General features: G+C 39.5%; 1 protein-coding gene across 1 annotated transcript in view; it reads left to right on the top strand.

The window, feature by feature from the left end:
* Nucleotides 1-23231: 23231 nt before the first annotated feature.
* SEMA3C (semaphorin 3C) overlaps nucleotides 23232-25799 on the top strand; it is a gene marked incomplete at its 3' end in the record, with an annotated part of 118719 nt that continues 116151 nt past the window's right edge. The window contains exon 1 of the mRNA XM_082014286.1: nucleotides 23232-24699. Coding sequence (XP_081870412.1) covers nucleotides 24597-24699 — 103 coding nt within the window. The 5' untranslated portion in view covers nucleotides 23232-24596. The remainder of the gene's footprint in view (nucleotides 24700-25799) is intronic.

Consider the following 25799-nt stretch of genomic DNA (forward strand, 5'->3'; position numbering starts at 1 on the left):
AATGCCAACAAAAGAATGTCAAGTATTGCATGGTTTATTCATATCAACTCAATGCAATCAAACTGTGCTCACAACCATAAAATTCTGCAGAAGTATAGTATAAAAAAAACAACTTTTTGTTCTCTGTTAATCAGAGATAAGATATCTAGGTGGGACTTCCCTAGAATTACTAATCTATTTCTGAAATAGAGGAGAATTCAGCAAGAATTAAATCCTTAGCAAAATAAACCACAGGAACGATCAGTGACCTTTATCACAGAATCATAGAATCATAGAATCTTTGGGTTGGAAGGGACATTTAAAGGCCATCTAGTCCAACCCTCCTGCAGTGAACAGGAAGCATTCCTGCTCCTCAGGAATCATTTATGCTTCATGATATCATTGTGATCAAACACAACCACTAAGCAGAAAGGGGGTTTCGGCAATCCACAGCTTGCTGCCGAACATTTTGGAAAATTCACATGGTCAAGCACACAGTATAAGAAAAACATCTTGAAATCTCTTGCCTCCCTGCCAGACAGGTGGGAACTGACTATGTAGAATTATAATTATTTTTCTTTTTTTTTCCCCTCACCCTAAGAGCTGCCTGATACAGAGAACTGTCTTTGTTAATAAAAACAACTCAAGCTTGAAAGTTCAAATCTATATCAATATTGCTGCCAACACGCAGGAGTGAGGAATGTAAGAGTCACAGCAGTGGAGGAAGGGGTGATGTAAAACTGCTCCTTTTTGTTCACCCACCAGCATTCCCCGCACTGAAGCTCAGACTGCCATGGAAACAGATGCTGGGTCAGGCAGGGGAAAGCTGCTGGGCTGCTCTCACAGCCCGCACGGGGCAAGACCTCTTCTCCTGCACCAGCAGAAACCCACATTCATCCCTCTGGTTTTGATCACAGAATCACAGAATCATTAAGGTTGGAAAGGACCTTTGAGATCATCAAGTCCAACCATCAACCCAACACCACCAAGCCCCCTAAACCATGTCCCAAAGCGCCACATCCACACGTTTTTTGAACACTTCCAGAGATGGCGACTCCACCACCTCCCTGGGCAGCCTGTTCCAATGCTTGACCAGTCTCTCAGTGAAGAAATTTTTCCTGATATCCAATCTAAACCTCCCCTGGTGCAACTTGAGGCCATTTCCTCTCGTCCTGTCACTAGTTACTTGGGATGCAATGATTAGGCCTGTGTCTGGGTTTGCCAAGAGATTTTGGCCTGAAAAATCTTAGATCTTACTTCAGTAGTCAAAAGATTCGGAGATGACTTCTAAAAAAGAGTACATTTTTTTAATAACTGCAGCCATCTCCTAATATTTTACTGTATTACAGCAGTGTTTCATCCAGAAGAGCTTTTTAAGTTATCCAGATGTCCTGTGAAATATGTGTGTCCATGGTCGAGACAGATTATGAAGGCTCCAAAAATCATGCCCAGACTTCATCAGGAGTAAACTGACGTCATCCTATTGAATTTGCTGACTGCACTGTCTAGAGTCAAGATGCTCAGAGCTGCCAATATGGGAGATATATCCTACCATCTGCAATTTTATGCATACTTTTATAAGCATATAAAAGAAAATCTGCCATTACAGAGGGAAAAAAAAAAGTGATTTAATTATTTTTCTCCTTGAATTATAGGAAAGTTTTATAAGTGATCTTCATTACATTGTGAGGATTCCTCCTTTGTACATGCTCTTTTTTCTAACATTCCCTCACCAAAAGTTCGTGAAGCATTCTTATGAGGTATATAAAAGAAAGTGGTTTTATTCTTCCATACTCAAAATACACAATATCTGTTGTCACAGGCTGTGATTTTAAGCCATTTAGTGGAGTCTGTTTATCTGTCTATATGTTAGATACATGACAAAAAATTACTTTGTGTTTGGATCCCTTATAGAAAGGCAGTGCATTACACTTAACAGTTATCTAGTAAAGCTCAGTTCTGCAGTACTGCAATCATTCTCAGGATTTCTGTTTTATTGGAATACATCCACATGCAGGGTATGAACATGAATCATTCTGACTTAGTCAGCACATTACTTTTCTGGGAGGAGACTTGAAAAATATTATATCCATGTAATACCAGGGGGAAAATGTAGGCACAACTATAAACAGTACTTTCACTTAGTTGGAATTTGCCAAGGACCATAGAGCTAACATCTCTGTTCTTGCTAATCACCAATTTGGGTAAGTGCTAAGCCCTGCAATTTTGCAAGTCTTCAGATGTTAGAGGAGTGTTTTCACTTCTCAGGATCAGACCTTAAATAAATTATAGGGTAGTTAATAATGGTAAATGATCATCTTTATGTCTCATCCAGCTTTATGGTTCATCATCAAACTACCAGAGGAGAGTAAGATCAATTTAATTACAAAGTTTGAAGAAGACTTACTTATTATTCCTCATTTTCAGAGCTCTTATATGCCTGCCTTCTGTATGAGTCAACATCCCCAGGCATATTATGCTAGACTTCTGCATTAAATTGGTCCTCTTATGACAATAAAATGAAATGCAAGAAAAGTGACCCCTTTACAGATTTTCTGTGTGGAAAACCTTCTAGTCACACATGTTTAAACACAAAATATTATCCCAAATTTGCACCTCTTCTTTTTCTCTAAGTTTCAGACTACTGGGAAACGCACATTCTTTGATGGCAGCATTGCTGCAGGTAAGTACTTCTAAGACACATGTTTTGTAATGGTTTTCATCACATATAAAACCTGCCATGCTGCTTTGAGGGTCCGCCTAGCCCAGTAATGTCTCCAAAAGTGTCCAACCTGTCAACATATAAGGAAAAAGAAGATCAGAGCAAGCATGTATGATATTTCAGCCATAATATTCTGTTTGCCTCCAGCTACTTTCAGATTTATTTTCTAAGCGCTCGTCCAATCTGTCTGGTAACCCATATAAATGCTTTGCAAACAAAGCATCTTTTGGCAAAGAACTCCACACTCATAAAACCTGTTGCATGAAGAATCACTTCTTTTTGTTTGTTTTGAAATTCTGTACTACTAGGTGATAGTAGATGAAGACCACCTGATGGATCTTGTACTGGAAAAAAACATTAATAGATCCCTATCTACCCTCTCTATGGCACCCATTATTTTGCAGATCTTTATCATACTCCTAAGCTTTGTCTTTTGTAAACTGTAGAGGTCCAACCTAATCAGTTGTTGTTTGCGTGAGACCTGTTCAACCTTATTGCCCATGTTCCTTTCTTCTGAGATAGCAAAGTACACAGATTATGAAATAAGGAATCATACACTAGTTTAATTATACTTTTTTTGTTTTATCTTCTATCCCTTTCCTAACAATTCCTCATATTTTATTTGCTTTCTTGACCACTGCAACACTCTGAGCTCATGTTTCTATAGAACTCTTGTATCAGTGAGGTTAAAAGAATTATAGAACTAGTTCAGTGTATTTTAAACCTGTGAGACCTTACTCAAAGTAGTGATGTGTTAAATACTTCTGATAATAACTATATGACTATATAGCAGAGCTTTCATTGTCGAATTTAGCTGTCGTGTCAGTGATGAGAGAGAGATATTCAGTTGGCAAAGATCTTACCAGCTACAGCAGCTCTGATACTGGAGTAATCATGTGTGGTTATATTCAAGCGTGGTATTATAAAGAGTATAAGACAGCATTAGACTCCCCTATAAATAATGTCTGATAAAGAGTATGTATCCACATTTACAACTGCCTTAGCTGTATTTTCTATAAAAAGTCCCAAGAGCTAATTTCTACTTCTTTCTCTTGAGACATCTGAAGAAAACAACAAGCGTGCTCAGCATTTTGAAATTCTTGCAGGTTCATTGTCTACCGAAACAAAAGCTCAGTGAAAAATTGGGACAGAGGTTTAGGAATTCAGTCTAAAAGTTTCAAGTATCTGCTTTTGTGTTAAAAAACTGCAGTAAAACAGCCACAATGCCACATTAACAAGGCAAGGGATGTTTTGATAGGACTCATTTTCTGGGTGTTGCAGAACCACTCTGGTAGTCACTGACTTCCTATGTGCCACAAACGTTGGTTTCTTTGTTACTTAAAAAATGTATTTATTACAGAAACTTTCTAACACATCACTGAAACACTCTACCTGAATTCAAACTACACTGTACCAAACTGCAGCCACAGTGCCAGTATCTCACATTTTGGGCTCACATATTTCTTTTAGATCATGGCAGTGTAGTTCTATACTGTTTCTCAGAGACATTGGTCTTGCTTTTTCTTATATGAATAAGAATTGAGGATAAAAGGTAAATGCTTGCTCTTGCTGTTAGAGAGAATGGAAATATAAGCTGAACTATCTGAATATTTCACTACCCTGCTTTTAGTTCCTCGTGATATAACTCCTCCAAAGCCCCAACAAGAGCTTTTGGCAGGGATTCCTGTTCCTGTGCATAGTGTATGCAATGTTATCCCTCCTCATTAGGTCCTGTTGCTTCACTTTGGTTTTAAGGGAACCCAGGATGGATACCTGACTGCTTAAAAGGAGATCAGTGACATACTTTCTCCTTTTACAAGTAAGTGTGGAACTGTTATAATACATAGTGTAAAGACTTTCATTCAGGGACGGAGAATACAGTCCTGATAATATGAAATGTGAAGAGAAATAATATAGATGAAGGAGGAAAAGGTTCAGAGTACAGTAAAAATAAAATAGCTGCAAAAAGCAATTGATATGTTCCTTGTTAAAGCCAGCATTTAAATTGGGGGTGACTGCTTTTAAAATACTGTAAGAAAGAGCAAGGATGCCAGGTTGGATAGCTAACTTTAGATGGAAAAGCAGAATAAGGTGTAGTTTGAGCAGAAGATCAAAGAGAAGAACTTATAGCAATTGTATGGTGTGCTGGCTACCAGCACAGGAAACTACAGTCAAGGCAACCAAGTCAAAGACACAGTGCAATTATTAAAAAACACAAATGAATACAGCATGTCCCTGCTTGGCATTCAGATCTGTCTGTAACCCTGTAACTCAGGCTGGAAGTGAACTCCTATTAGCAGGAAAAGTAGAGAGAGAAAACATAACCATCATTGCAGATCTGGTTGTCTTTATCTTCATTAGTGAATCTTGCCAACCCAGGGAATTTATTCCAGTGTGTAAATGGTTGAGCAAACCTTACAGGAAACAGAGGAGAAAGCGGGAAGAGAAGCACATGATATTGCAGAAAAATTTGTTGAGTGCTTAAGGGAGACTTTTTTTGTCCCCAGTCATGTCAAAATGTCAGTGGCAAAGTCTCTTGCATTGTGGAATAATTATTTTCTCCACAGTAAACTTTTAGATCAGTATATTCAAGGAAAAAAAGGCCTAGTGCAGTCACCCTACCAACCTACTCTAACCTTCTGCAGGATATAGGTCTTAGGATTTCTCTAAACCGACTTCCATTTAATCACTGTATGCAGACTGATAAAGCCAGAACTACAAGTTTAATCTCACAATATATTGAAACAAAACTGGATTTTCATTCTTTATGAGATTTATGATTGAGCTAATCGCATATACAGGTATTCCTGATAAATAAACATGAGAAACAGCAAACAAACAGCAGGGAATGAGTCATATAATCCTCAAGCAATGATACTATGCTGATCAGCATATACTTGATAGGAAAGATACAGGCTGCATCTTCACCTACTTTCTCCTGAAGTTATAATGAGTCCTGGGATCCTGATACATCAGTCATTCAAGCTGGCACACAATCAGATGCACACTGTCTTCCTTTTATGCCGAGTACACAACTTTCTTTTGCGTAGAAATAGGAAACCATTTGTGGGTACTACAGTGTAGATGTAGCAACAGCAAATTTTGTGTGTCAGTTGGTATCACAAGATGTTTGCCTGGCTAGATTGTTGTCAGCGATATCATTCATTTTCTGTTTATCCCAGAAGATTTGTTTGCAAACACTGCTGAAAAAGTCAGCAAAATTTAGTACACTGAATATTCTCCTAATGAAATAAATATATCATCACAACAACTATTTCTCTCATGCGTAATTGTAATGCTGTTGTAGGCTTTAAAATCTTACCAGTGCTGTTAAGTGACTAAAGGTTTAGTCCTTATAGCTCTTTCCTTGTTGTGCAGCACTTTGGTTATGTGATCCCTCCCACTGGCTTCAGGGAGATTGCTGGAGTCATTCATCACAAATCAGGATTTTATCGTGGGCATCTGTCATTAGATGATGTCAGTATTTGCAGGAAGCCCAGTATTTTCTACAATGGATGTAAATACACTGAGCACAAACCTGAAGAAAACTCAACCTGCCTTTGGTAGACTAGAACATCCTTAAGATGCCAGTGCTGTAGGTGATGCAGTTACTCATGTATTTAGGTGATGCAGTTACTCGTGTATTTTGGCAAAAGGTAGGCATGCAAGATGCGAAGTTTCAGGTGCACATATTATCCTGTCATATTTCAGTGTTTCACGTCCCACATATCCTCCTTTTCATTTCCTTATTTTCTCTGCCATGAATGACTTTTTTACAGCTAGGACATATGAACATTTGTTTTTCCAAATGCTCAAAAATGCCACGTTCATTTCCAAACCTATGTCTCTTCTCAGACAGCAGTGCAGTGCAATGCTGCCAAATCCCAACTTGTGGGCTAGATGCCTTGTTTAACAAAAGTAACCTGAAACTCTGTAAACTTTGTATAATGCTAACATCTGCATTTATTCAGCTTCAAATTATATGCACGAGGCTAGCTCCTAGCTGGTGTAAACAAGGACAGCTTCTCTGAAGTCACTGAGGATTGCCTTCACTTACACAATCTAAACATATGGTATATATTCATCAGTTCACTTCCCTTACACAAAGTTGGTCAGATTGCCAGTGAGGTATTCATTCATAGACTACTCATACATACTCTTCTGCTATAAATTACAGCCCTCAGATTCAAATCTATATCTTTGCTCAGCTCAAGGATGTGCTGAGGCTGTTTCATCTGGTACAAACAGTTCTTGAAACCAACATTGATTCTTAAATTTTCCATTTAAAAACGAAACTCAGAAAGTTTAAGTCTCTGCTGCAGCTTTCCTTCTGTGCACAGACTGGGTAACTGTGTTGGCTCTTTCTCTCTTGCTCCAAGTCCACTTAGTCATGGATGCAGAAACCCCCTATACTGGTTCTATATGGAAGAGAAAGCCTTGTTTTCCCCCTGCCCCACACCCTGTCCTTAGCTTTACCTCATGGCCACTAGCCAGTGCTCAGAATCAACTGAAGTTTGACATCCAACTCCTGGCATAAAGGCAAGGAAGAGCAAACAGAGCTAGAATATAGGACAGACAAAGGGGGATTATGTAGTCAAGGTCTTGACTACAAAAAAGGGACTTGCAAAGACAGAGGCAGATTCTTCTTGCAGGAGCACGGTGAAAGGACAGGGGATGATCAAGGAAAGGACGGGCCAAACCAACGTAAGGAAACTCCACTTAGACAGGAGGAAAAATTCTTCATTACAAGAGTGCCTATGCAGAGGAGCAGGCTGCTCAGGGAACTGGAAGAACATTAGTCCTTGGACATTTTCAAGACCTGACAGGATAATGAACAATGTGATCTCACTTTGAGGTACGATTTAACTCCAGAGTTAGTCCTGCTTTGAGAGGGGATTGAATGAGATTAAATCCCTGCAAACCTAACTCATTCTGTGATTCTGTGGTTCAGTTCAATTCATTTTTCAAGTGACAAAAGTGTCAACAAAATACAGTTCTAGTGACTGGGGGTGAGTAACACTGTGCTAACAAGAATATAATTTACAAGAAAATCCATGCACTCCTTTACGACAAGGATTATATTATATATTATATTTTAATATGATATGACATGATGTGATATAATGATATAATATATAGTATAATTTTTTTCATTTAAGCTCCTCCCTCCCAAACAGATGATAGCCTAATTTTTCTGAGAAGCTCTGATAAAATCTACAATTTAGGCAGACATGAAGAATGAGAAAACACTTCAATCTATTTGCTATAGAATACATATTTCCTGACCTAGCACACCAGCTTTGATAGCGTGAAAGATTTTGTTTCTGCCTGGTGGAAAAGGACCTGGGGGTGCTGGTTGACAGCCGGCTGAACATGAGCCGGCAGTGTGCCCAGGTGGCCAAGAAGGCCAACAGCGTCCTGGCCTGTATCAGCAATAGTGTGGCCAGCAGGAGTAGGGAAGTGATCGTGCCCCTGTACTCGGCACTGGTGAGGCCGCATCTCGAATCCTGTGTTCAGTTTTGGGCCCCTCACTACAAGAAGGATGTTGAGGTGCTGGAGCGTGTCCAGAGAAGGGCAACGAAGCTGGTGAGGGGTCTGGAGAACAAATCTTATGAGCAGCGGCTGAGGGAACTGGGGTTGTTCAGTCTGGAGAAGAGGAGGCTGAGGGGAGACTTTATCGCTCTCTACAACTACCTGAAAGGGGGTTGTGGCGACGAGGGTGTTGGTCTCTTCTCCCAAATAACTAGTGATAGGACAAGAGGAAATGGCCTCAAGTTGCGCCAGGGGAGGTTTAGATTGGATATTAGGAAAAATTTCTTCACTGAGAGGGTGGTCAGGCATTGGAACAGGCTGCCCAGGGAGGTGGTGGAGTCGCCATCTCTGGAAGTGTTCAGAAAATGGGTGGATGTGGCGCTTCAGGACATGGTTTAGTGGGCATGGTGATGTTGGGTTGATGGTTGGACTTTGATGATCTGAAAGGTCTTTTCCAACCTTAACGATTCTGTGATTCTGTGATTGTGTGATCCTCAGAGAGAAATTTCAAAAGAAAATGTAGACTTTAAAGAACAGGAACATGAAATTGTATTAAAAGAATGGAACATTTTAGTGTCCGGGTTTCTCTGTATATGTTAAATACCAAAGGATTTTAATTTCTTTCGATACTAAAGATTAAAAAATAAAGGTTTTATTGATCATTTTATCTTGATGTGTTTTTTAAATCTGTAAATACTAGTAAAACATTCTTTATTTCTAACTTCTCTACAGCTTATGATGATAACTAGACGTTATATTTGTATTTCTTTGCAGAAATGGAATGTTGTACTCTTAATTCCCTTCAATGGTATTATTTGCAGTTTATTTTTTACTAATACCAACTAAAATAATATAATGCCCAAAAGGCATCTAAGCGATAAAAAAAACTAAAATGACTTTTTGTTTGTTTCCATCATATTAGTGCATTCTATATAAAAATTACTTTTATTTAGACTGTGTGCAGGGGGGCATCTGCTGATCTATGTACAAATTCTGTGTTCCTGTGTAATAAGAAATTAATAACGCCATATATGGAAATTACATGTTTCTCACTTAACGTGATTGTGCAAAGGGAACATAAAAATAAAATTAAAAAATAAGTCTTTCTCTTCTGATTGCAATTTACATCACCCTGCACCTGTGTAAACCACCAAAGAAGGTGTGAAGTAATCAGCAGCAAGGGCCAAAATACTTCTTCACTAACAAAGATGTTTTAAATAGATTATTGTCAAAAATAAGTTTCTATGATAGGAAAAGAAAATTAACATCTTTAAATATTTACAAAGTGAATGTGTATTTTAAAACCAAGTAGGAAATCAACATCCTCTCTAAGATGTAAATTGAGTCTGACAAACTATTCAGAATGAAAAATGTATTCAACAACTTGAGCCTCATTTTCTTTTCATGCATCTTTTGTGAATAGACTTGAGTTTTGATAATGCCCTCATTATTCAAAAATATTTTAACTAGTCATTACCCAAAGATGAAGATAAGCAGGAATAAGTCCTAAGGCTGTTTGAGGTGGCTCACAAATATTCATTTACACTTTAAAAGATTTTTTTTTTTTGCATATCAGAATTGTTCTTTGAATGTTCACAAGATAGAGTTTGAAAGGTGATAGAAAATACTCTTGGTAAATGTTCTTTTTTCTGCAGTGACTCCTTTCAAATTTAGCTAGGTTTCTAACTTCATGCCTCGTCTTGATTTGAAAGGATGTCTCCTACATATACAGCAAATGTGTGACACTTTCTCTGACAAAGTAGATTTGTACAACATCAAAAACACAGGTATGTTCTGGCATTACTGGATTTTGCTGAAGGCTTCTTAAAAGCTCTTCACTGTTTGCTTTGAGTCGTAATGGATTACTTTTAAGAATTCACCTAAAAGCAATAGAGCATTAGGTGAAGAACGCATTGAGAAACAGATCCTTTCTGCAAAGTCTCCTTTTCAAATAGAGAAGCGAGAGAAAGAGTGTGGCGAGGGCGTCTCCTTGTCTCCTTTGCTGTGGGAGGTGACGTCAAGGCACATAAGAATGGAGGCGAAGTTGTGACACACAGGAATTAACCATCAAGATCACAGAAGAAAATTAGAGTTCTGCATTTATATCAGGTTTTAGCTGGGTGGGGGAAGTTTTTTTGTTTGTTTGTTTGCTTGTTTACTTTTAATCCAAAACGTACAGCAGTGAATAGAAAATCCTTCTTTATAATCTCATTCTTTTTTTTACCAGGCCCGAACTGAATAAAACTATTGTCCCAGCAACTGGGAAAAAATAGGAGAATGGGACACCCAAGTACAAGTTTGAAGAATGTAGAAGGCTGTAGCTTTCCTTCAGAGTGATGCCACAAAAGAGACTGAAGGAAGGTGTATCTGCTGGCCTACGACTCTCAAAGTGATAACAGATACTTTCTTCTAAGAGGGTAGTACTAGCTCTTTCATACCTGACTACCCTGCCTGTTTTCAAAACAGTTCTAATGAAGTGCCTAAAATAACATTTCATGAAGCAGCTGTGTGTTTAAAGGTACTGGAAAAATACGGAAAAACCTTGAAACCTGTGCCTAATATGTGTTCCCAGGATGTGTAACGTTTGTGCTAAAGAGAGAACTAAAACAACAGAGGAGGTACACTGTCTTTTTATTATTACTGTTATTATTAAAAGGTAACCTAAGCCTGCTTGTAACATAAAGGAGAAAATAGCCTGGCAGAGGCCTCATTGCTCCCAAATAGGTACAGACACTATTGCAGACCCACCTCCAGTTGAGTCTTAAGGATGTGTTAGATGGTCTTGATGGAAGTGCCTGCCTTTCCAGGAGCCAGAAGACTTTTCTGCACCTTAAAAGGCCAAACAGTCATCAGTATAATTTCCTGCTAGTGACTATAATTTTCCAATTAGTTACGTGCAACTGCAAACTTCCATTTGCCATCTATTGCTTCAGACCTCCAAGGATGTGGGTAATAGTTATAATCACAGCAATAACAACAAAGACCAAAAAATTACAGAAAAACAGGAAGAATTTTGGAGGAGCAACAGCTGGTATGTTTGTGAAATAAAAATCCTATGATTTTGTTTGGGCATATATGTGAATCCATACAAATGGCTCCACAAATCATTCCACAAATGGAACAAACGTAGCACTCCCAAAGCAGCCAGTCATGGAGCTGTCTGATTTCAACCTGTTCCCAACAAAGATGCCACTTTAAATGTTGGAATTTAGCCAGGCTGTAGTCCATCATTTCAAATATTTGTTACCTGATGAATTTAACAAAAATCCAAGCATTCTCCCTAAGGCAGGAAGGAGGTGAAGAATCTGAAGTTGCAGATGCAGAATTTCATTAACATGATTTCCATTTTTAATGGCAGGAATTCCAGTACAGATACTGAGGTATCATTGCCTTGGGGAATGTATCTAGTTCTTATAAGGTATGCAGGCGTTAACATAAATTATTTGTCAGTTCATAACTTGGTGGACTTACTGGCTTCACCAGAACGTTTTTTTGTGCCAACTGCAGCAACGGCTTTTCAACTCTTAATGTTATGTCCACGCAATGATGAGGTGGGTTGAAATTCCAAGACCATAAATCTTTCCCCTACAGAATTATTTTAATATTAATTAATAGTTCTTCATAAAACTACCCAGATGACAAAATGATCAAATTCAGTTCTTCATTTCAGCTAGAAATTTCTGCAAATAACAGATTACTGCTGAATCTCTGTGCTTTTCTGTTACGTGCCAATGGAAAAAAGATCTGACAAGCTGGAGAATATCCAAATCATATCTGAAAGCAATTTGTATTCTGCTCATCAAATTGTTTTTCCCTATGTTGTTAGTGATAGTGACTTAGAGGTAGAGATCATGTGATAAATTACATTAATTCCAGGAAACAGGACAATGAAATGCATCCTTGGTATAAGTTAAGTAATATTAAGTCAGAAAATTATGTTCCGAGAGACTTGGAATTAAAAGAATCCATTGCTTGTTGGGGTGGACAAAGATGAGACAACCAAATACTTATCTAAAGACATTTGCAATACCCAATAGAGCAGGCATACAGTGTAAGACATAGACAATCACTGCCCAAGACGCCCAAGACACCCAAGATGTGTGGTCCAGAGTCTGCCTCTGTACGTGAAAAACAGACTGCAGCTTAAATGGTAACAGTCTTTCAGGGCTCTGAAAGCCCCACATAGCCCATATTTTTTTGTTAACAACTTTTCTTGTTCCAAAATGAAGGTTTTCTATCTTTCTGGGAAACAATCCAACATTCACAGACATTAGCAGAAGTCATTACAGAATGTTTTGGGATCTAACTTCTACTCTGAACTTTTTGGTGGGTAGAGGAGAAGAGACAAGTCTTTTCCATCCCAAAGGTTTCTCAGGTCCCTATTTTGACAGGGCACATCTGTCTATTCTTCCCATTCTCACAACCTACATCAGTCTTAAAAAATGTTAGAGGCTCATGTTTAATTTTTTTCTTTTGATTCACAGCAGGAAATTAAGAATCCACATCCTTTGTCTCATACATGCTCTAATTTTTCTTCAGTCCTTTTTTCATAATAAAGCTCCAAGGTTCTAATTTTTTCTGTCTTGCTGCTTGTTTCAAGAGAAGCATTTGAACGTATCTTTAACTTCCATTTGCATGGAGAGCATAAACAAGTGCTTAACGTTAACTCTGCCTAGGCATACTTTCTGAGTTGCGTCCATAGGTCAAACCACCAACTTCTGGCTTTGTCTTCTTCTGTGGTAGTTTCTAAACTGCGTAAGTAGTACTTTGCCTCTCTTTTGGTCTTCCCTTGTATTTTCAGACTATCCAGTAAGAAAAGCCAAGATAGTGAACTGTGCCTGTCCCAATAACTCATTTAAAGTATTCCTAATTACAGAAGTATTCATATTTTTTACTCCTTTGGTGCATGAGTGGTGCCATTTCTTAAAACATACATGCTTATATTGTGATGCATTTTCTATCCTAAGTGCACGAATAATGCCCTCTTATGGCAAAATTTAGGGATTCCCCAAAATTTATCTGGTCTAAGATCATTTACATTATGAACTTATGTTCAGAAAAAACCCACTTATCCTGGAAGGAAAAAGTAATGAAAAAGAAAAATATGATGTGCATGATATTACAGTCATAATGAGTTATACTAACTTTTTTTCTTCTTTATACTTCCTCCACTTCTGTGATATTTGAAAGGAAAATCCAGTCTTAGAAGCATGTTTTTAACAATTAGGATGGGGAACTCATTTTTAGAACACTTTTATGAGTGTTCTTTGCCAATTGCTAGATTAAAATGAGTGTACATAAAGCAAAGAGTAAGCATATATTACGCATATATTTATGGATATTAACAACAAAGGATTTAACTGATTTCTGCAAGTTTGTAGTATAAGTAAACAGTAAGGAACAAACAGGCAAGACTGTTGTGAAATATTACTGAAAATGTTTATCTCCAATTTCACAGTACTTTGGAAGTACATTAAGATAAATTTGTATGAAGTAGTACAAGGTAAGTGTTTTAAATGCTAGCAATAGCAATATCACAACTAATAAAATTCTTAAGAAACATTTTGTATCTATTCTGTGGGGTTTTTTGCCTCTTCTTACTTCTAATTGACTTTAAAAATTGACAATGAATAGATTGATTTTAAGTTATAAAGGTGTAATTGTGAAGAGGATACTGTGTTCTGGCTGCCATCCAAATTATAGATTTTTCTTTATGTCTTCGTGGCTTAAAACAAACTACTGCTAATAGATTTAAATAAAGATTCAATTAACAGATGTTCTGTAGAGAGTCAGATTAAAAATAAGATAAATATTTAGTGGAATGTTTATGTTGTTTGAGAAAAAATTAAATGTAGACTCACTTTAAATTGTGGTTCTTTCAATAGGAAGCCGAGAACCAAGTTAAAGTAACAGACACTTTTCCATATGATAGAAAATTCTGAGGTTTAATTCATCTGACACTGCGTTTCTCATGCATCAAGTGCTTCCATGAAGCCTGTGCTAAATTTCAGTGGGCAATTAATAAATAATCAGCATAAAGCAGACTTTTATTCCGTAATGGCCAATAAATAGGTAGATCAGATTCTATGACTGCTTCTCAGTCCTTCTTTTTTAACTAATTAAATTTGATTTTAAGCTGATGACTTAATGTTATTTTAAATTAACCCAAATCCTGATTGTCCTGAGGCCCAAAAAATGTACAAAGAATTCAGCAGACTCTCTTAAACCCCACTGAACATACATTGACTTCATAGGCATTCACTATCCAGGCAGATGTTTCCTCATGCCTTTTATGCCACACATTCTAATGAATCCAATGGGGTAGCTTTCATATGATAACTTAATATACAGCAAAAAGCATTTCCAAGAACCTTTCAAAATGTCTGTTGCCCTGATAGTGAAAAAAGGAAACCAGAGGCTCCTGTCCCTGTGAATGACGAGCATTCAGAGGTGCTGTGTGAATACCTGTGACAAAGGAAGAAGGAAGTTCACATGATCAAGAATACATCACAGAACACAATAAAGACCAGAGCTTCAATTTTATCTTTTAGGACCTTAGAAGAATGCCGTGGTATCTATACAACAAGGCACTAAAATGATCAGTATTACAGCTAAAACACCAATACAATACCATCTGTACCATGCTGATTCCAGAGACAAACCTTGGTTCATAGCAGACAACTTGACAGCCCTTTTAAGAAATGGAAAAGAACACTTTGCTGGAAGCTAGAATGTCTTCCTTAATACGAAGATAATACTATGGTAAAGAATTAGGACTTGAATCCTATAGCGTCTCAATGTTTTCCACCTTGGGAGAATTATAGGGTGCTTTGGATTTACATTAAAATTGCCAGGCCTACTTCAGTTTCCCAAAGAAAAGGTAAGAATGGTCATAGTGGGTCACTTGAGAGATCTACTTTAAAATCCAACCTCCAGTGACAGCTGGGATGTAATGCAAAAGGGTCAGGCTTGAAGAGCAGGAGAGGAGACATCTCTGGGGCCTGTTCCATTCCTCTGTGTCCTCTGGTCCATACGCGCAGATCCTTGAGATCTCCAGGTGACAGTGGGCATTATTCAGATTGTTTCAGTCAATGCTCTGCATGGCATGCGTGCTTTGAGTTGCGACCTTTTTCATTAGTTGTGTTCTTCTTTCATCTGGAGACACAAGTTCTTTAACTTTTATTTCTTCTGCGTGGGAAAAACTTCCTTATAGAAAGTAATAGGAACAGTGGCCAACAGGACATGTTTAGGGAAGGACAAGCCATGTGCAGAATGTTCCTTCTGCTCCTCTTCTAAAGTAACAGCTTGCAGAATGCAAACAATATACAGTGAGCAATTAGCTGACAAAACACCATCAGTAAAGCTTAGTCTGTATTTACAGAGAACAAAACAAATCGAAGACTGCAAGGTATACAGTCATTACTCTTCATTCGGAGATGAAGGACGGTGGGAAATAGGACTGCACTGCTATATGATCTGGGACCAGACTGAAGGTGGGTAGTTTTATATAACCAGGCTTCTACCAGTGTGTTTCAAGCCTAAGATGAATGGGAAAAAAATTATAAGTCTTTTTTTTTTTCTTTTCCCAAACCAGTGATTCACATAATGTGCTATAAATACTGAAGTAGCTGAACCATTGACAAAAAGTTACCTTTCCAAAATTGCCTTCCAGCAACAGATCGAGCACCAGGCTGGAGAGTGGCATGTCATGCTGGAAAAGGCCAGGATGACCAGGGTTATGTCACTGCCTCCCTCTATCCTGCAGTACTCTTCTCACCTCTCCTCCCCTCCTATCTCTATTTGTCTGTTTGAATAAAAAGCTTCTCCATAACTGCTCCTGCTTTACTCCCCTGTGTTTGTAGAGTTCCTTGCACCATAAGGAACCACCAAGTACTTCCTATACACAGATTACGCATTGTTGTATCATCCATGCACTTGTGCTTTCTTGTATTTATAGCTTGCTTGGCCTGAAGCCATCCTTGGTGCGTCAACAGCCCATCCCTTTTCATTCAAGTCTTCCTAATACATATTCTTACCAATCAACTTGCAAAATAATGATGACTTGTTTTATTTGTTAAAAACTCAAACCCAGTTTTGTGTAAGCACAGTGACTCTGGTTGTATCACTGACCTCACTGAGTCATAGTGACTAAAAGGTGGAAAATCTGACCAAAACACTGTGCTTCTCCTGGAAACAGCAATAACGTGGTTGCCTCACTGAAAAGAGGAGGCATGAAGGTCTGGTAGCATACCAGGAATCAACTTACATCTTTTGTACAGGCACGGAAGTACTTGTTTGATGATGACTTTACAGAAATCACAGCCTGTTCAATGACAGAGGTCACTATGACGTGCTGGCTCACTGACTTCCAGGGAAGCCATTCTGAGCTGGGTCTATTTGATTGGAGACAACTGGAGTTTTATCAAACCAAGAGCATAATGTTTTCCTCTGTTCCCATAGAGGTAATAGTGCTTCATTAATGTAGTTACACTGATCCTGTTCCTAAGCATCTCATTTTTCTTAAGCTGTGAAAAGACAAATTGCCTCCTGCAAATGGACTGTCCACAGAACCTTAAGTAGTAAAAAGCAAACTGATTAATTCAGTTTGACAATTCATTGTTAGTTACATGCCAGCAATTTTATAAGGCTTTGACTTTGGTGATAAAGCCTCACTCTTCATGAACAGTCCTTATCTGACCCACACGGATTTGCCCATTGACCAGTTAGGGCACACTATGTTCAAGGATCTTACGCCATATCTGATCACACAGTGATATCACCAGTAGCTTTATCTTGACTGTCTCTTGAATCTTTGGAGTATTTTTTGTGAAAAAGAGTATAAATTGCTAATCATATTAACACACTTTCACAATGAACACCTAATAGCTTTCGCACAATAAACTGATGATATGTTGCACACTTTCTGCAGTTCTTGTAACTGTAAGAAAAAAATAAACACAGATGAACTAATTGGATTACCTAATGACCTTGCATTTCCATAAGGTGATTTGATACTCATAAATGAGGACAGAGGAAATAGAAGTTAATACCTTTTCTCTCCTCACATGGAATCTGGACACTTACTGTATACACAGTTCCTTTGATTTTTTAAGGAAGGAATGGATTACATTTGATGGTCACTTTATCATGCCTTTACTACATTTTTCTTTATAATAGCTAGCATTTAATCTTGTCTGAATTGTAAGTCTGTGCTTGTGTTCAAAGCAGAAACTGATTATTGAACCTGTTGACCTTAATGGCTAGCTGTTGCCAATTCAGTGAAATAATTTTATTCTCTTCCACTGTACTGTCTTTATCCATTCGTGTCTCAGGAGGTTCCTGTCTTCCTCCTCTGCCATCTTCATCCATCTTGGTTTCTTTTCTCTGTCTTCCCTCTTTTAAACCTGTGTTCCTTCTGTTCCTACTGTTTCAAATAATCTGTTCACTTTTTTAGGAGCTTAAAATCTAAGTTGGGAGAAACAAAACACAACAAAACAAAAAAGCCAAACCCCAAAACAAAACGTTAAGTAAATGCCCTGTTCCACTCTTGCCTTTCTCATTCCTGGCTTCAGTTAGTGTTTAGGTCTAAAGTTAGGCCTGGGTCCATTAGGATGATTTGTTTGGGTAAGAAGCAAACACCATGCAGAGATACAACAAAATCAGCATCTCTTTGTTTTGGCCATGGAGGTTTGCCTGCGCCGGTCACATTGCAAGAGTCAGAACTGCTCCGACTGCTGAGAGCAAGGGCCCGACCGTCCTGACACGTGATGCAACCCGGTGTAACTGCAGGTAGTTATGAATCTCACATGCACCAAATCCGAACTAGAAGCAAATTGTACAACCCCTTGTATGCTTTGTGTAATACTGGAATGGTTAAAAATCAGCTGCAGAGCAGAGTCCCACCTATTTGTCCTCAACCCCGTGTTAGCCCGTAAAACACACAGCCTGGAAAGCAAGTGTCTTGCATACTTTTCATTTCACTCACAGGGCTGATTCATGCCAGTAAATACTGAAACCCCACCTCATAGTTTGGAGAAGTAATTTCCATTCCATGAGTTTTGCTTGAAGCTAATACATGCTATTACAAAACATCTAAAGTAAAACTTTAACCATTTCACTCAGCCCAGCTGTGAAGTTCAAATTGCTTTTTAAAGTTAATTATCGTGCTCTGACCTGCACATATGCACATGTTAAATACAAATAAATCAATATGGCATGCTTATTCTTGTTTCAATTTGATTTTTGTTTTTAAAATTAGCATATTCTTGCTTTGCCTAACAGATATATGAGTGTGATGGTATCTCACAGATTAAAGTTTTGCGTTTGTCTCTTTGTAGTTCATTTGCTATTTTATAAACTCAAAGTCCTCGAGGGAGTGTCGGAAAGCCCCATAATTTTCCTCAATGTTCCATTTTACCTTTTTATCTCTGATGTAGCTAGCACATCTGAAAAAGAAATGCAGACAGCCAGATGGCTCCCCAGTGTCCATACATACAAAAGCACTGACAAACACAAGTGACTTCAACTAATGCTGATGTTGATTCATGCTTAAGCATATTCATTTAGTTGTCTTTTTCTAATGCTATATTATTAGGAGCATGTGTTTGTCATCTTACCTAGAAGATTATTATTCTGAATTTAAAGAAGAAAAAGTAGAATAATCATACTTTTTTTTTTTTGTTGTTTTATGAAGGCAAAAATATTTGGGGAGGACAGTTAGAATCATCATAATCTTTAGCGTTGGTATTTCATGGTAACATTCTCCTTTTTCTTTGACTAGTATTTCCACCCATTACACATCTCCCAAAAATCTCCTAAAAGAGAGGTTATTTCATATTTGCTTTGTGGTTTTCTGCGCACTCTCCTCTGAATCACCCTGCACAGACCACAGCAAGAGGGAGAATACTGAATTAGCTGATTCACTTCTGTTGCTCGGCGGGGTGATCTCTAATTGCACTTAGTTGTGGGGATTTTCCAAAGCAGACAAGTGACTTCTCCTTTTGCCAGGGTGCTGCTGTCAGACTGAGGCATTTGAACATCACCACATTTCAAGGATGAGCAGCACCATGCTCACAGCCACGATGCCTGCCCATTGAGAGCACAAGCTCTCCGACGGGTTAGTTTAACTGCTCTCTAGGGCAGAAAAGGTTCACGCAGTTCTGCGTAGTTCATGTTAAGGAGCAGAACTGGAAGAGCATAAATATTTTTAAGGACTCATGGTCTGGAGAGTTTAGTTCATCTGATGGCATCAGCTAATTCATCCTCAAGATATGATCTGAAGTGGGCTAAGCTTCTCAAAATTCTGGACCAATTTATTTTCTGGCATCAGTTGCAAATCTGATGTTCCATTTCAGAGGAAGGAACATCCCATACTTTTATGTTCTCTAGGATTATAAATGCCTTATAACATTGGAATTTCTCTCTTGAAGAAAGTGCTAACTTTGCTAGCCTGGCACTGAAGCGCGGGGGAGAAACTGTCTTTGAAATATATGTGACCCTAAATCATGCAGATGAGCTTTTACACAAAATAGCCTATAGACACAGGCCATAAAGACATTCACATGTATAGACAATATTTGTTTAGTAAGGGCACTGTATTCAGGCTCCTCCTTGCTTTCTGGCTATAATGCATTAGTACTATCGACTGCTTTGGTTAGTATGGCCAGAGTGTGTAATAGTTGGAAACAAAATTGTAACTTGAGCGCGTGCACTGATTCATTGTGGGTACTTGTTTACTTGTTAACATATTTCTGCCTGTGGGACATGGCTGCAAGAGTATGATGAGATGTGCTCGCTCGAAGTATTGCTGCAACAGTACCCTGCTGTGCAACCTGCACCGCCTCTGCTGGATCAGAGACCACCTCTCTCGGCAGGAGTGGAAATCGTGATCCAAAAGAACATAAGAATATAAGCACAAAACATGCTTGCAAGACAACTTTGAAAAACCTAACCCAGACCCCAAATACTGTTGTTTGGAAAATCCTAGTGGCTTTAATGGAGCTATGCTGCAGTTCACATTTTCAAGACACCTTGGGTAAAATTTTCAAAGCTGTCCCACTGCCATGAGAGTACATATCTCACCAAAACAGGAAAGTTTTCTCAGTACCTTGGGGAAAAACTGAGCTTGAGCAAATGCAGCTCCCAGTCTCCTAAACTGCAAACGAGCTTCTGAAACCTTGCGGTAAAACTCCTGGAGAAATCAGGAGACTGAACTAGAAATCTAGCTACTGCTCTAACGCGCCTTTCTTGCTCTTCTTCGCTCATTTTCTTTTAAAGTTTCAAATCGAAGAAATAATTCCGGGGCGGGGGGGAGAATAGGGAGGGGAAAGACAGACACCCCTCTGTCCGGGGCTGGTGTGACCTGGCCGCTCCTCGCCGGCGCTGCCTCTTTCCCGCTCTTCACAGTGACACCTACCGGCCTCCCCCGAAAGCTCCCCGCTCCCCCCGCCGCGCCCCGGGGCCCGGCTGCCCGTGGGGCCGCTCTCCCCCGTGGGCGCGGCCGGCGCTGAGGGGCACTGGGAGCCCCGGGACGGCCCGCACAGAGGCGCGGAAACTTTCCCGGCGACTTTCCCTCCCTCCCCCCCCGCGGGCGCGCAAACTGCGCGGAATGGGGTGGGAGGCTACCTGCTGCTGAACCCCCCTGGGGGCCGGGGGAAGCTGTTCGCCTACAAAGCCTTCGCCCGCGTCGTGCCCCACTACCCCGCGCAAGAGAAGTGCCGCGCGGGCAGGCAGCGCCCTGCGCGCCCGCGGTCGCGGTCGCCCCGCGCTGCCTGGGGCGGGCCGGGCCGGGCCGCGCTCGGCGGGGTGGGGCCTCGCCGTTATTTATGAGCTCCAGCCCCTATTTGCTCAGCTAATGATGCACCGGCGGCCGCGGTGCCTCGCCTCGCTAGTGCGGCGGCGGGGAGGGCAGGGCTGGGGCTGGAAACCGAAGCCGCTGCCGCTGCCCGCCCGCTCCCAGGTGCCGAGCTGAGGGCTGAGGGCTGGGGGAGGCGCCCCGGCGGCCTGAGGGGTCCTGCCGTAAGGATTATTTTACAAAGGAGCCGGGAGTACCTCTGCAGACACCAGGAAGAGAGACTTTTTTTTTCTTTTTTTTTTCTTTTTTTTTTTTTTTTTCTTTTTTTTTTTTTTTTTTAATTCCACTCCCCTAATGAGCCAGGTTTGGAATTAAAATGTTCTGGTAACAGGAGTGGAGTCCATAAACTGATATAAACCAGATAGAAATCTGTATTACTGCTTCCTCCAATAGCTGGGTAAGCATAATTGAAAGTTCTTTTTCTTTGCTCTAATATATGTGAAATGTGTTTGATGGTTGAATTTTCCTACTGTTCACAATTGTTAAAGCAATATTTTCCAGATTAGCACAGTCTGTGTTTGGCGGCTGGTTTTTTTCCCCCCCTTTCTTTCCTTTCTTCTGCTGCATGATTTTCCTTGCAGGATTTAAGGGTAGGACTCAGCCTGTAGCAGATGACACCTGCGCAGCACTTTACAGCAAAGCTATATAATACTTTCCAAAAGCAATACAGCATGCTGAAAGCGACCTCCGTGCAGTAAAACTTCACCACTTTACTTCAGTAGCGGTTTGCCACTTTGGTTACAGTTAGAATAAGGTATAAGGGCAAAAATGTAATTAGACATTGCTTTTTGTCTGTCCTAAAAGCTTCTTTAAAAGTACTTGCAAGGTTTTAGGTCTGTGGGTTGTCAGCAGAGATCATGTGCCCAGGACATGCTGAATATAGTATCATGACTTACTGAGATAAATTCAGAACTGGGATATAAGCCCAAACCGAGATTCAAACCTGCAATGAGTTTGCGCTTAGTTACCAGGTATGTAAATCTGTGAAATTAAACCTATTTCCATTAGGTAATTCACATGTCAGACACCCTGGGGTACCTTTTTGACACCATATTATTATTTATGTGTCTAACAGCTAGGTAGGAACCCTGCAGCTCAGAATTTGAATCTTGTATTTGCCTGTCACTTCTGTGTTAATAGTGAAGATCTGCAATTTGAGCAATGAAAAGTAGCAATGTTTCACTCCTGTAACTGATTGATTGCACTAGAATTGGCAGGGCGCATGAGTGTGGGAGGGAAAGAGGGCTGAAAGGGTTTCTTTTCATTATTATTTCCTACAATATCATTTAAGGGAAGAAAGCCACACACTTGTTCCTCTTTTGAATTTTTATCTCTATTGCAAAGAAAGCATAGTGCTGCTACTGTAAAATACTAATCCCATTGCATCTGTTAAATCACATGTTCACTATGATTGGCTATTTGTTTTGGCCTGACAAAGAAATTTTATCAGGATTAATGGCATCTCTCTCTTAGAAGAGGGGTAAGTTAAAGGATATCCCATGGGCTAGTCACAAGGTTTTAAATTTAAAGCCCACAAAGCAGCACTAATACTAGAGTTTGTGCAGCCTATTTAAAAATTATTCTTGGCGAAAACTCTGCAACTATCGTTTTATTAGTTAAAAGACCCTTAGAGATGATTTGGAACTGGACCAGAAGGGATAGGTTTCTCCTGTAGATCAGATCTGATCTATAAGCAAATTTCTGACACTGGTGTTTTTGTCAATTAGCAGAGTTGTAGCATTACTTGATCTTCATGGATTTCTCAGTAAGCCAGAGCAAATCATGAAGGAGAGTTTAGTGTGTGGGCTACAGAGTTTGTGCGCTGGCTTGTATGCTCTCTATCTCACCCCCAACTTAGTATGAAGTTCTCATGCAATGAGAAAACTGTAAAAACGATTTACAGTGAGTGGATAGAGAATGACAGAGGTTGTAATGAGATACGGGGCTTTTACTGCGAAGTTAGTGGTGTGGATCCAGCCCAAATTGGTGTTGACCTGAATTCATCCCTGCCTGACAGCTGGTTCCTGCCATGCTGTGGTGGTTACAGCCGGTTCTTTTAGGACAGGTGTGAGTCTCAGAGGGACTGAATGAACAAGCATGTAGAAATATCGGCTTCCACTGGAGGGACTGTAGTACTAGAGCAGAGCTGAGGTAAAGAAGTGTAAGGTGATTGCACAGGCAACAAAACTCTTCGTGAAATAAATGTACAGCCTTTAATGCGATCTTCTAGCTGTGGGAGTTGTATCCTTCAAAGCACTTCCAGTTACCATACAATCAAATATATCACCTGATTAACCAGCAAGTGGTGTCTGGTAGAAAGGGCAGTTGATGCCAAAAAAGAAAAAAATATATATAAGCAGGAAAGAAGAATGTGTCTAAAATGAGTGCGTGTTTTGTTCTCACTCTTGCGGCTGAACTGAATAACAAAGTTGTTATCGTAGGTGAAACGAAAATTGGACTTCACAGTTTTTGGAGAGATGCAGTTTAGGAGCATTATAGGTATGCAATATTCCACTTCTGATGTCTGCTGGGTTTTATGGATCTGGTCCAAAGTCTATCGGAATTGATAGGAAAGTGCCACTGACTCCAGTGAGCTCAAGCCCTTCCTGACCTAAGAAAAGATGCAGATTTGTTTTGGGGTGTTTTCTGATTCTTTGAGGAGCTCAGTCTCCCCAGCAGCAAAACCCTGTAAATGGAGACTCAGCAGATGTGCAGGAGGAGTAGCAGAAGTATCGAGTGTAATGCACTGGCCAACGCTGGGTATTCTTAGTGCTCTGTAGAAGCCTGAGAGAGCAGGTAAGTATCCTGAAAGGAGCTAGGCCAAAAAGCAAATGTTGACTAATAGTTTCAAGCATGTTGAAATACTTTTGGTTTCAATGGTTTTGAAATTAGTGACGTACATAGTCAGGATTTCATCTTAAAAGAAGACGTAGAGGGCTGTTAGAGGACTCAACTTAAGAAAAGTTCATTTCAAAGCAACTTTGATTTCAGATGTTAAAAGAAAAAAAAAAACCCACAACACCCCATCCCCCAAAACCCAAACCATGAGAGTGAGATCAAATATGTGAGGTCTAAAAATAAAAAGCTGGCTTATATTTGTGAAACTTTATCTCCTGTCCTTGCTTTGTTCTGCCTTGACATTTAGTATTCTTATTTTTCCAGCAGGTGAAATAGTTCTTATTTAAATAAACTGAATCTAATGCTGTAGTCTACTTAGCCAAAACTCAGGCTCTGTTGGCTCACACTAACGGGCAGAGAGCTCCTTTTGCGCCAGCACAGAAGACTGCTGGAGAAAACAGTTTTCAGATGTAGGAAAAAAAAAAATAAAAACACAGGAGTGCTGTACCTCCTTCACCTTATCATATATTATGGCTTCAACTGGAAGAGCTTTCTAACACAGATCTTTCTGTAGTGTTGTTTTTGCTCCACAAAAAATGTATAACAACAGTAATGTGATGTCTCTGTCTTTCAGGTTTCGTTTCTTGGATTTTAAGTTGCAAATCTGAAGAGATGGCATTTCTTGCACTGCACGTGTTGATTGGGGTATTTATTTACCTTAGCAGTGTAAAAGGATCTTCCCAGCCTCAAGCAAGAGTGTTTTTAACATTCAATGGTAAGAAAGAAGATAAACATTCTTAAGCAAATGTTATGATTGAACATTTTCTTCTTCCTTTTAAATTCAATAACTGAGCAGAGATTGGCTTTTTTGATCTGCGTCCACAATTATTATTTTTGGTTTGTGTTGCTGAGGTACCTGTCAACCTAAATTTGATTTTTACCTGAAGTGCATTGCTACTATAGCTATAGGTAAATGATTAATAGTATCTTCTCTTTATTCTGACAGTTATTATGACTTACTAACAACAAATGGTTTTATTTCTTACCCTTAATTCATTGGGGGAAAGATGCTAGCACATGGCATGTAGTGGAAGTTATTGATTTGGGTTCCTTTCATTTGATGCCCAGCTGAGACACTGTATACTCTGAAAATCAGGCTGCCTGAAGGTTTACGAAGAGAGTTAGCAAGGCACAGGGTCCTCTGGCAAAATATCATTCCTTGCACACTTTGTACAATGTGTTGGATGTACGAAGAGTGTAGCAATCGCTGATGCTGGCACACTGTAAACAAGCAATCAAAATTATTATTTTCAAAGGAAAGTTGCATTTACTTCTGAAGTGATGAGCAGTACCTTATTACTGTAATTACCTCAGTATTACTTTAATAGTAAGGTAGCTTATTCTTCTACTATTAATCCCTGTCTTAAATGCCGATTTTAGCCCCCACTTCAGAATGTGTTCTTTGGGCTTAACAGTTCTGTTAAATTTGAGCAGAATTTCTCCACCCCTATATACAGGGGCTTTAGCTCTCTTCAGCCCTCTGCCTTTTCTGCGGTTATCTTGGAGGCAGGAAGGCTTGCTACTCCCTACACCGATACCGTCTGCTTTGGGATGGTTTGTATGGTTCGCAAGTGCAGGGATGGCCTGCAACTGCCGTGTTCTGCCATGGGAATATTCTGTGTGCTCTGAATAGTCTTTAAAAAATCATTTTAAAGATAACAGCTAGTAAGTATCTCAAACTGCTCTTCGCAGCCATGACTCTTGAGTCTGAGAGACATCCAGAAGGAGACATGCCAAGTTAGACCTTCTAGAAATATCAAACACCAGACTGAACAATAACAGAATATGGTACATTGTGGAGCAAAGGGCCCTAAA

This window comes from Phaethon aethereus (assembly GCF_964289735.1).
Source record: "Phaethon aethereus genome assembly, chromosome: 1".
Lineage (NCBI taxonomy): Eukaryota > Metazoa > Chordata > Aves > Phaethontiformes > Phaethontidae > Phaethon > Phaethon aethereus.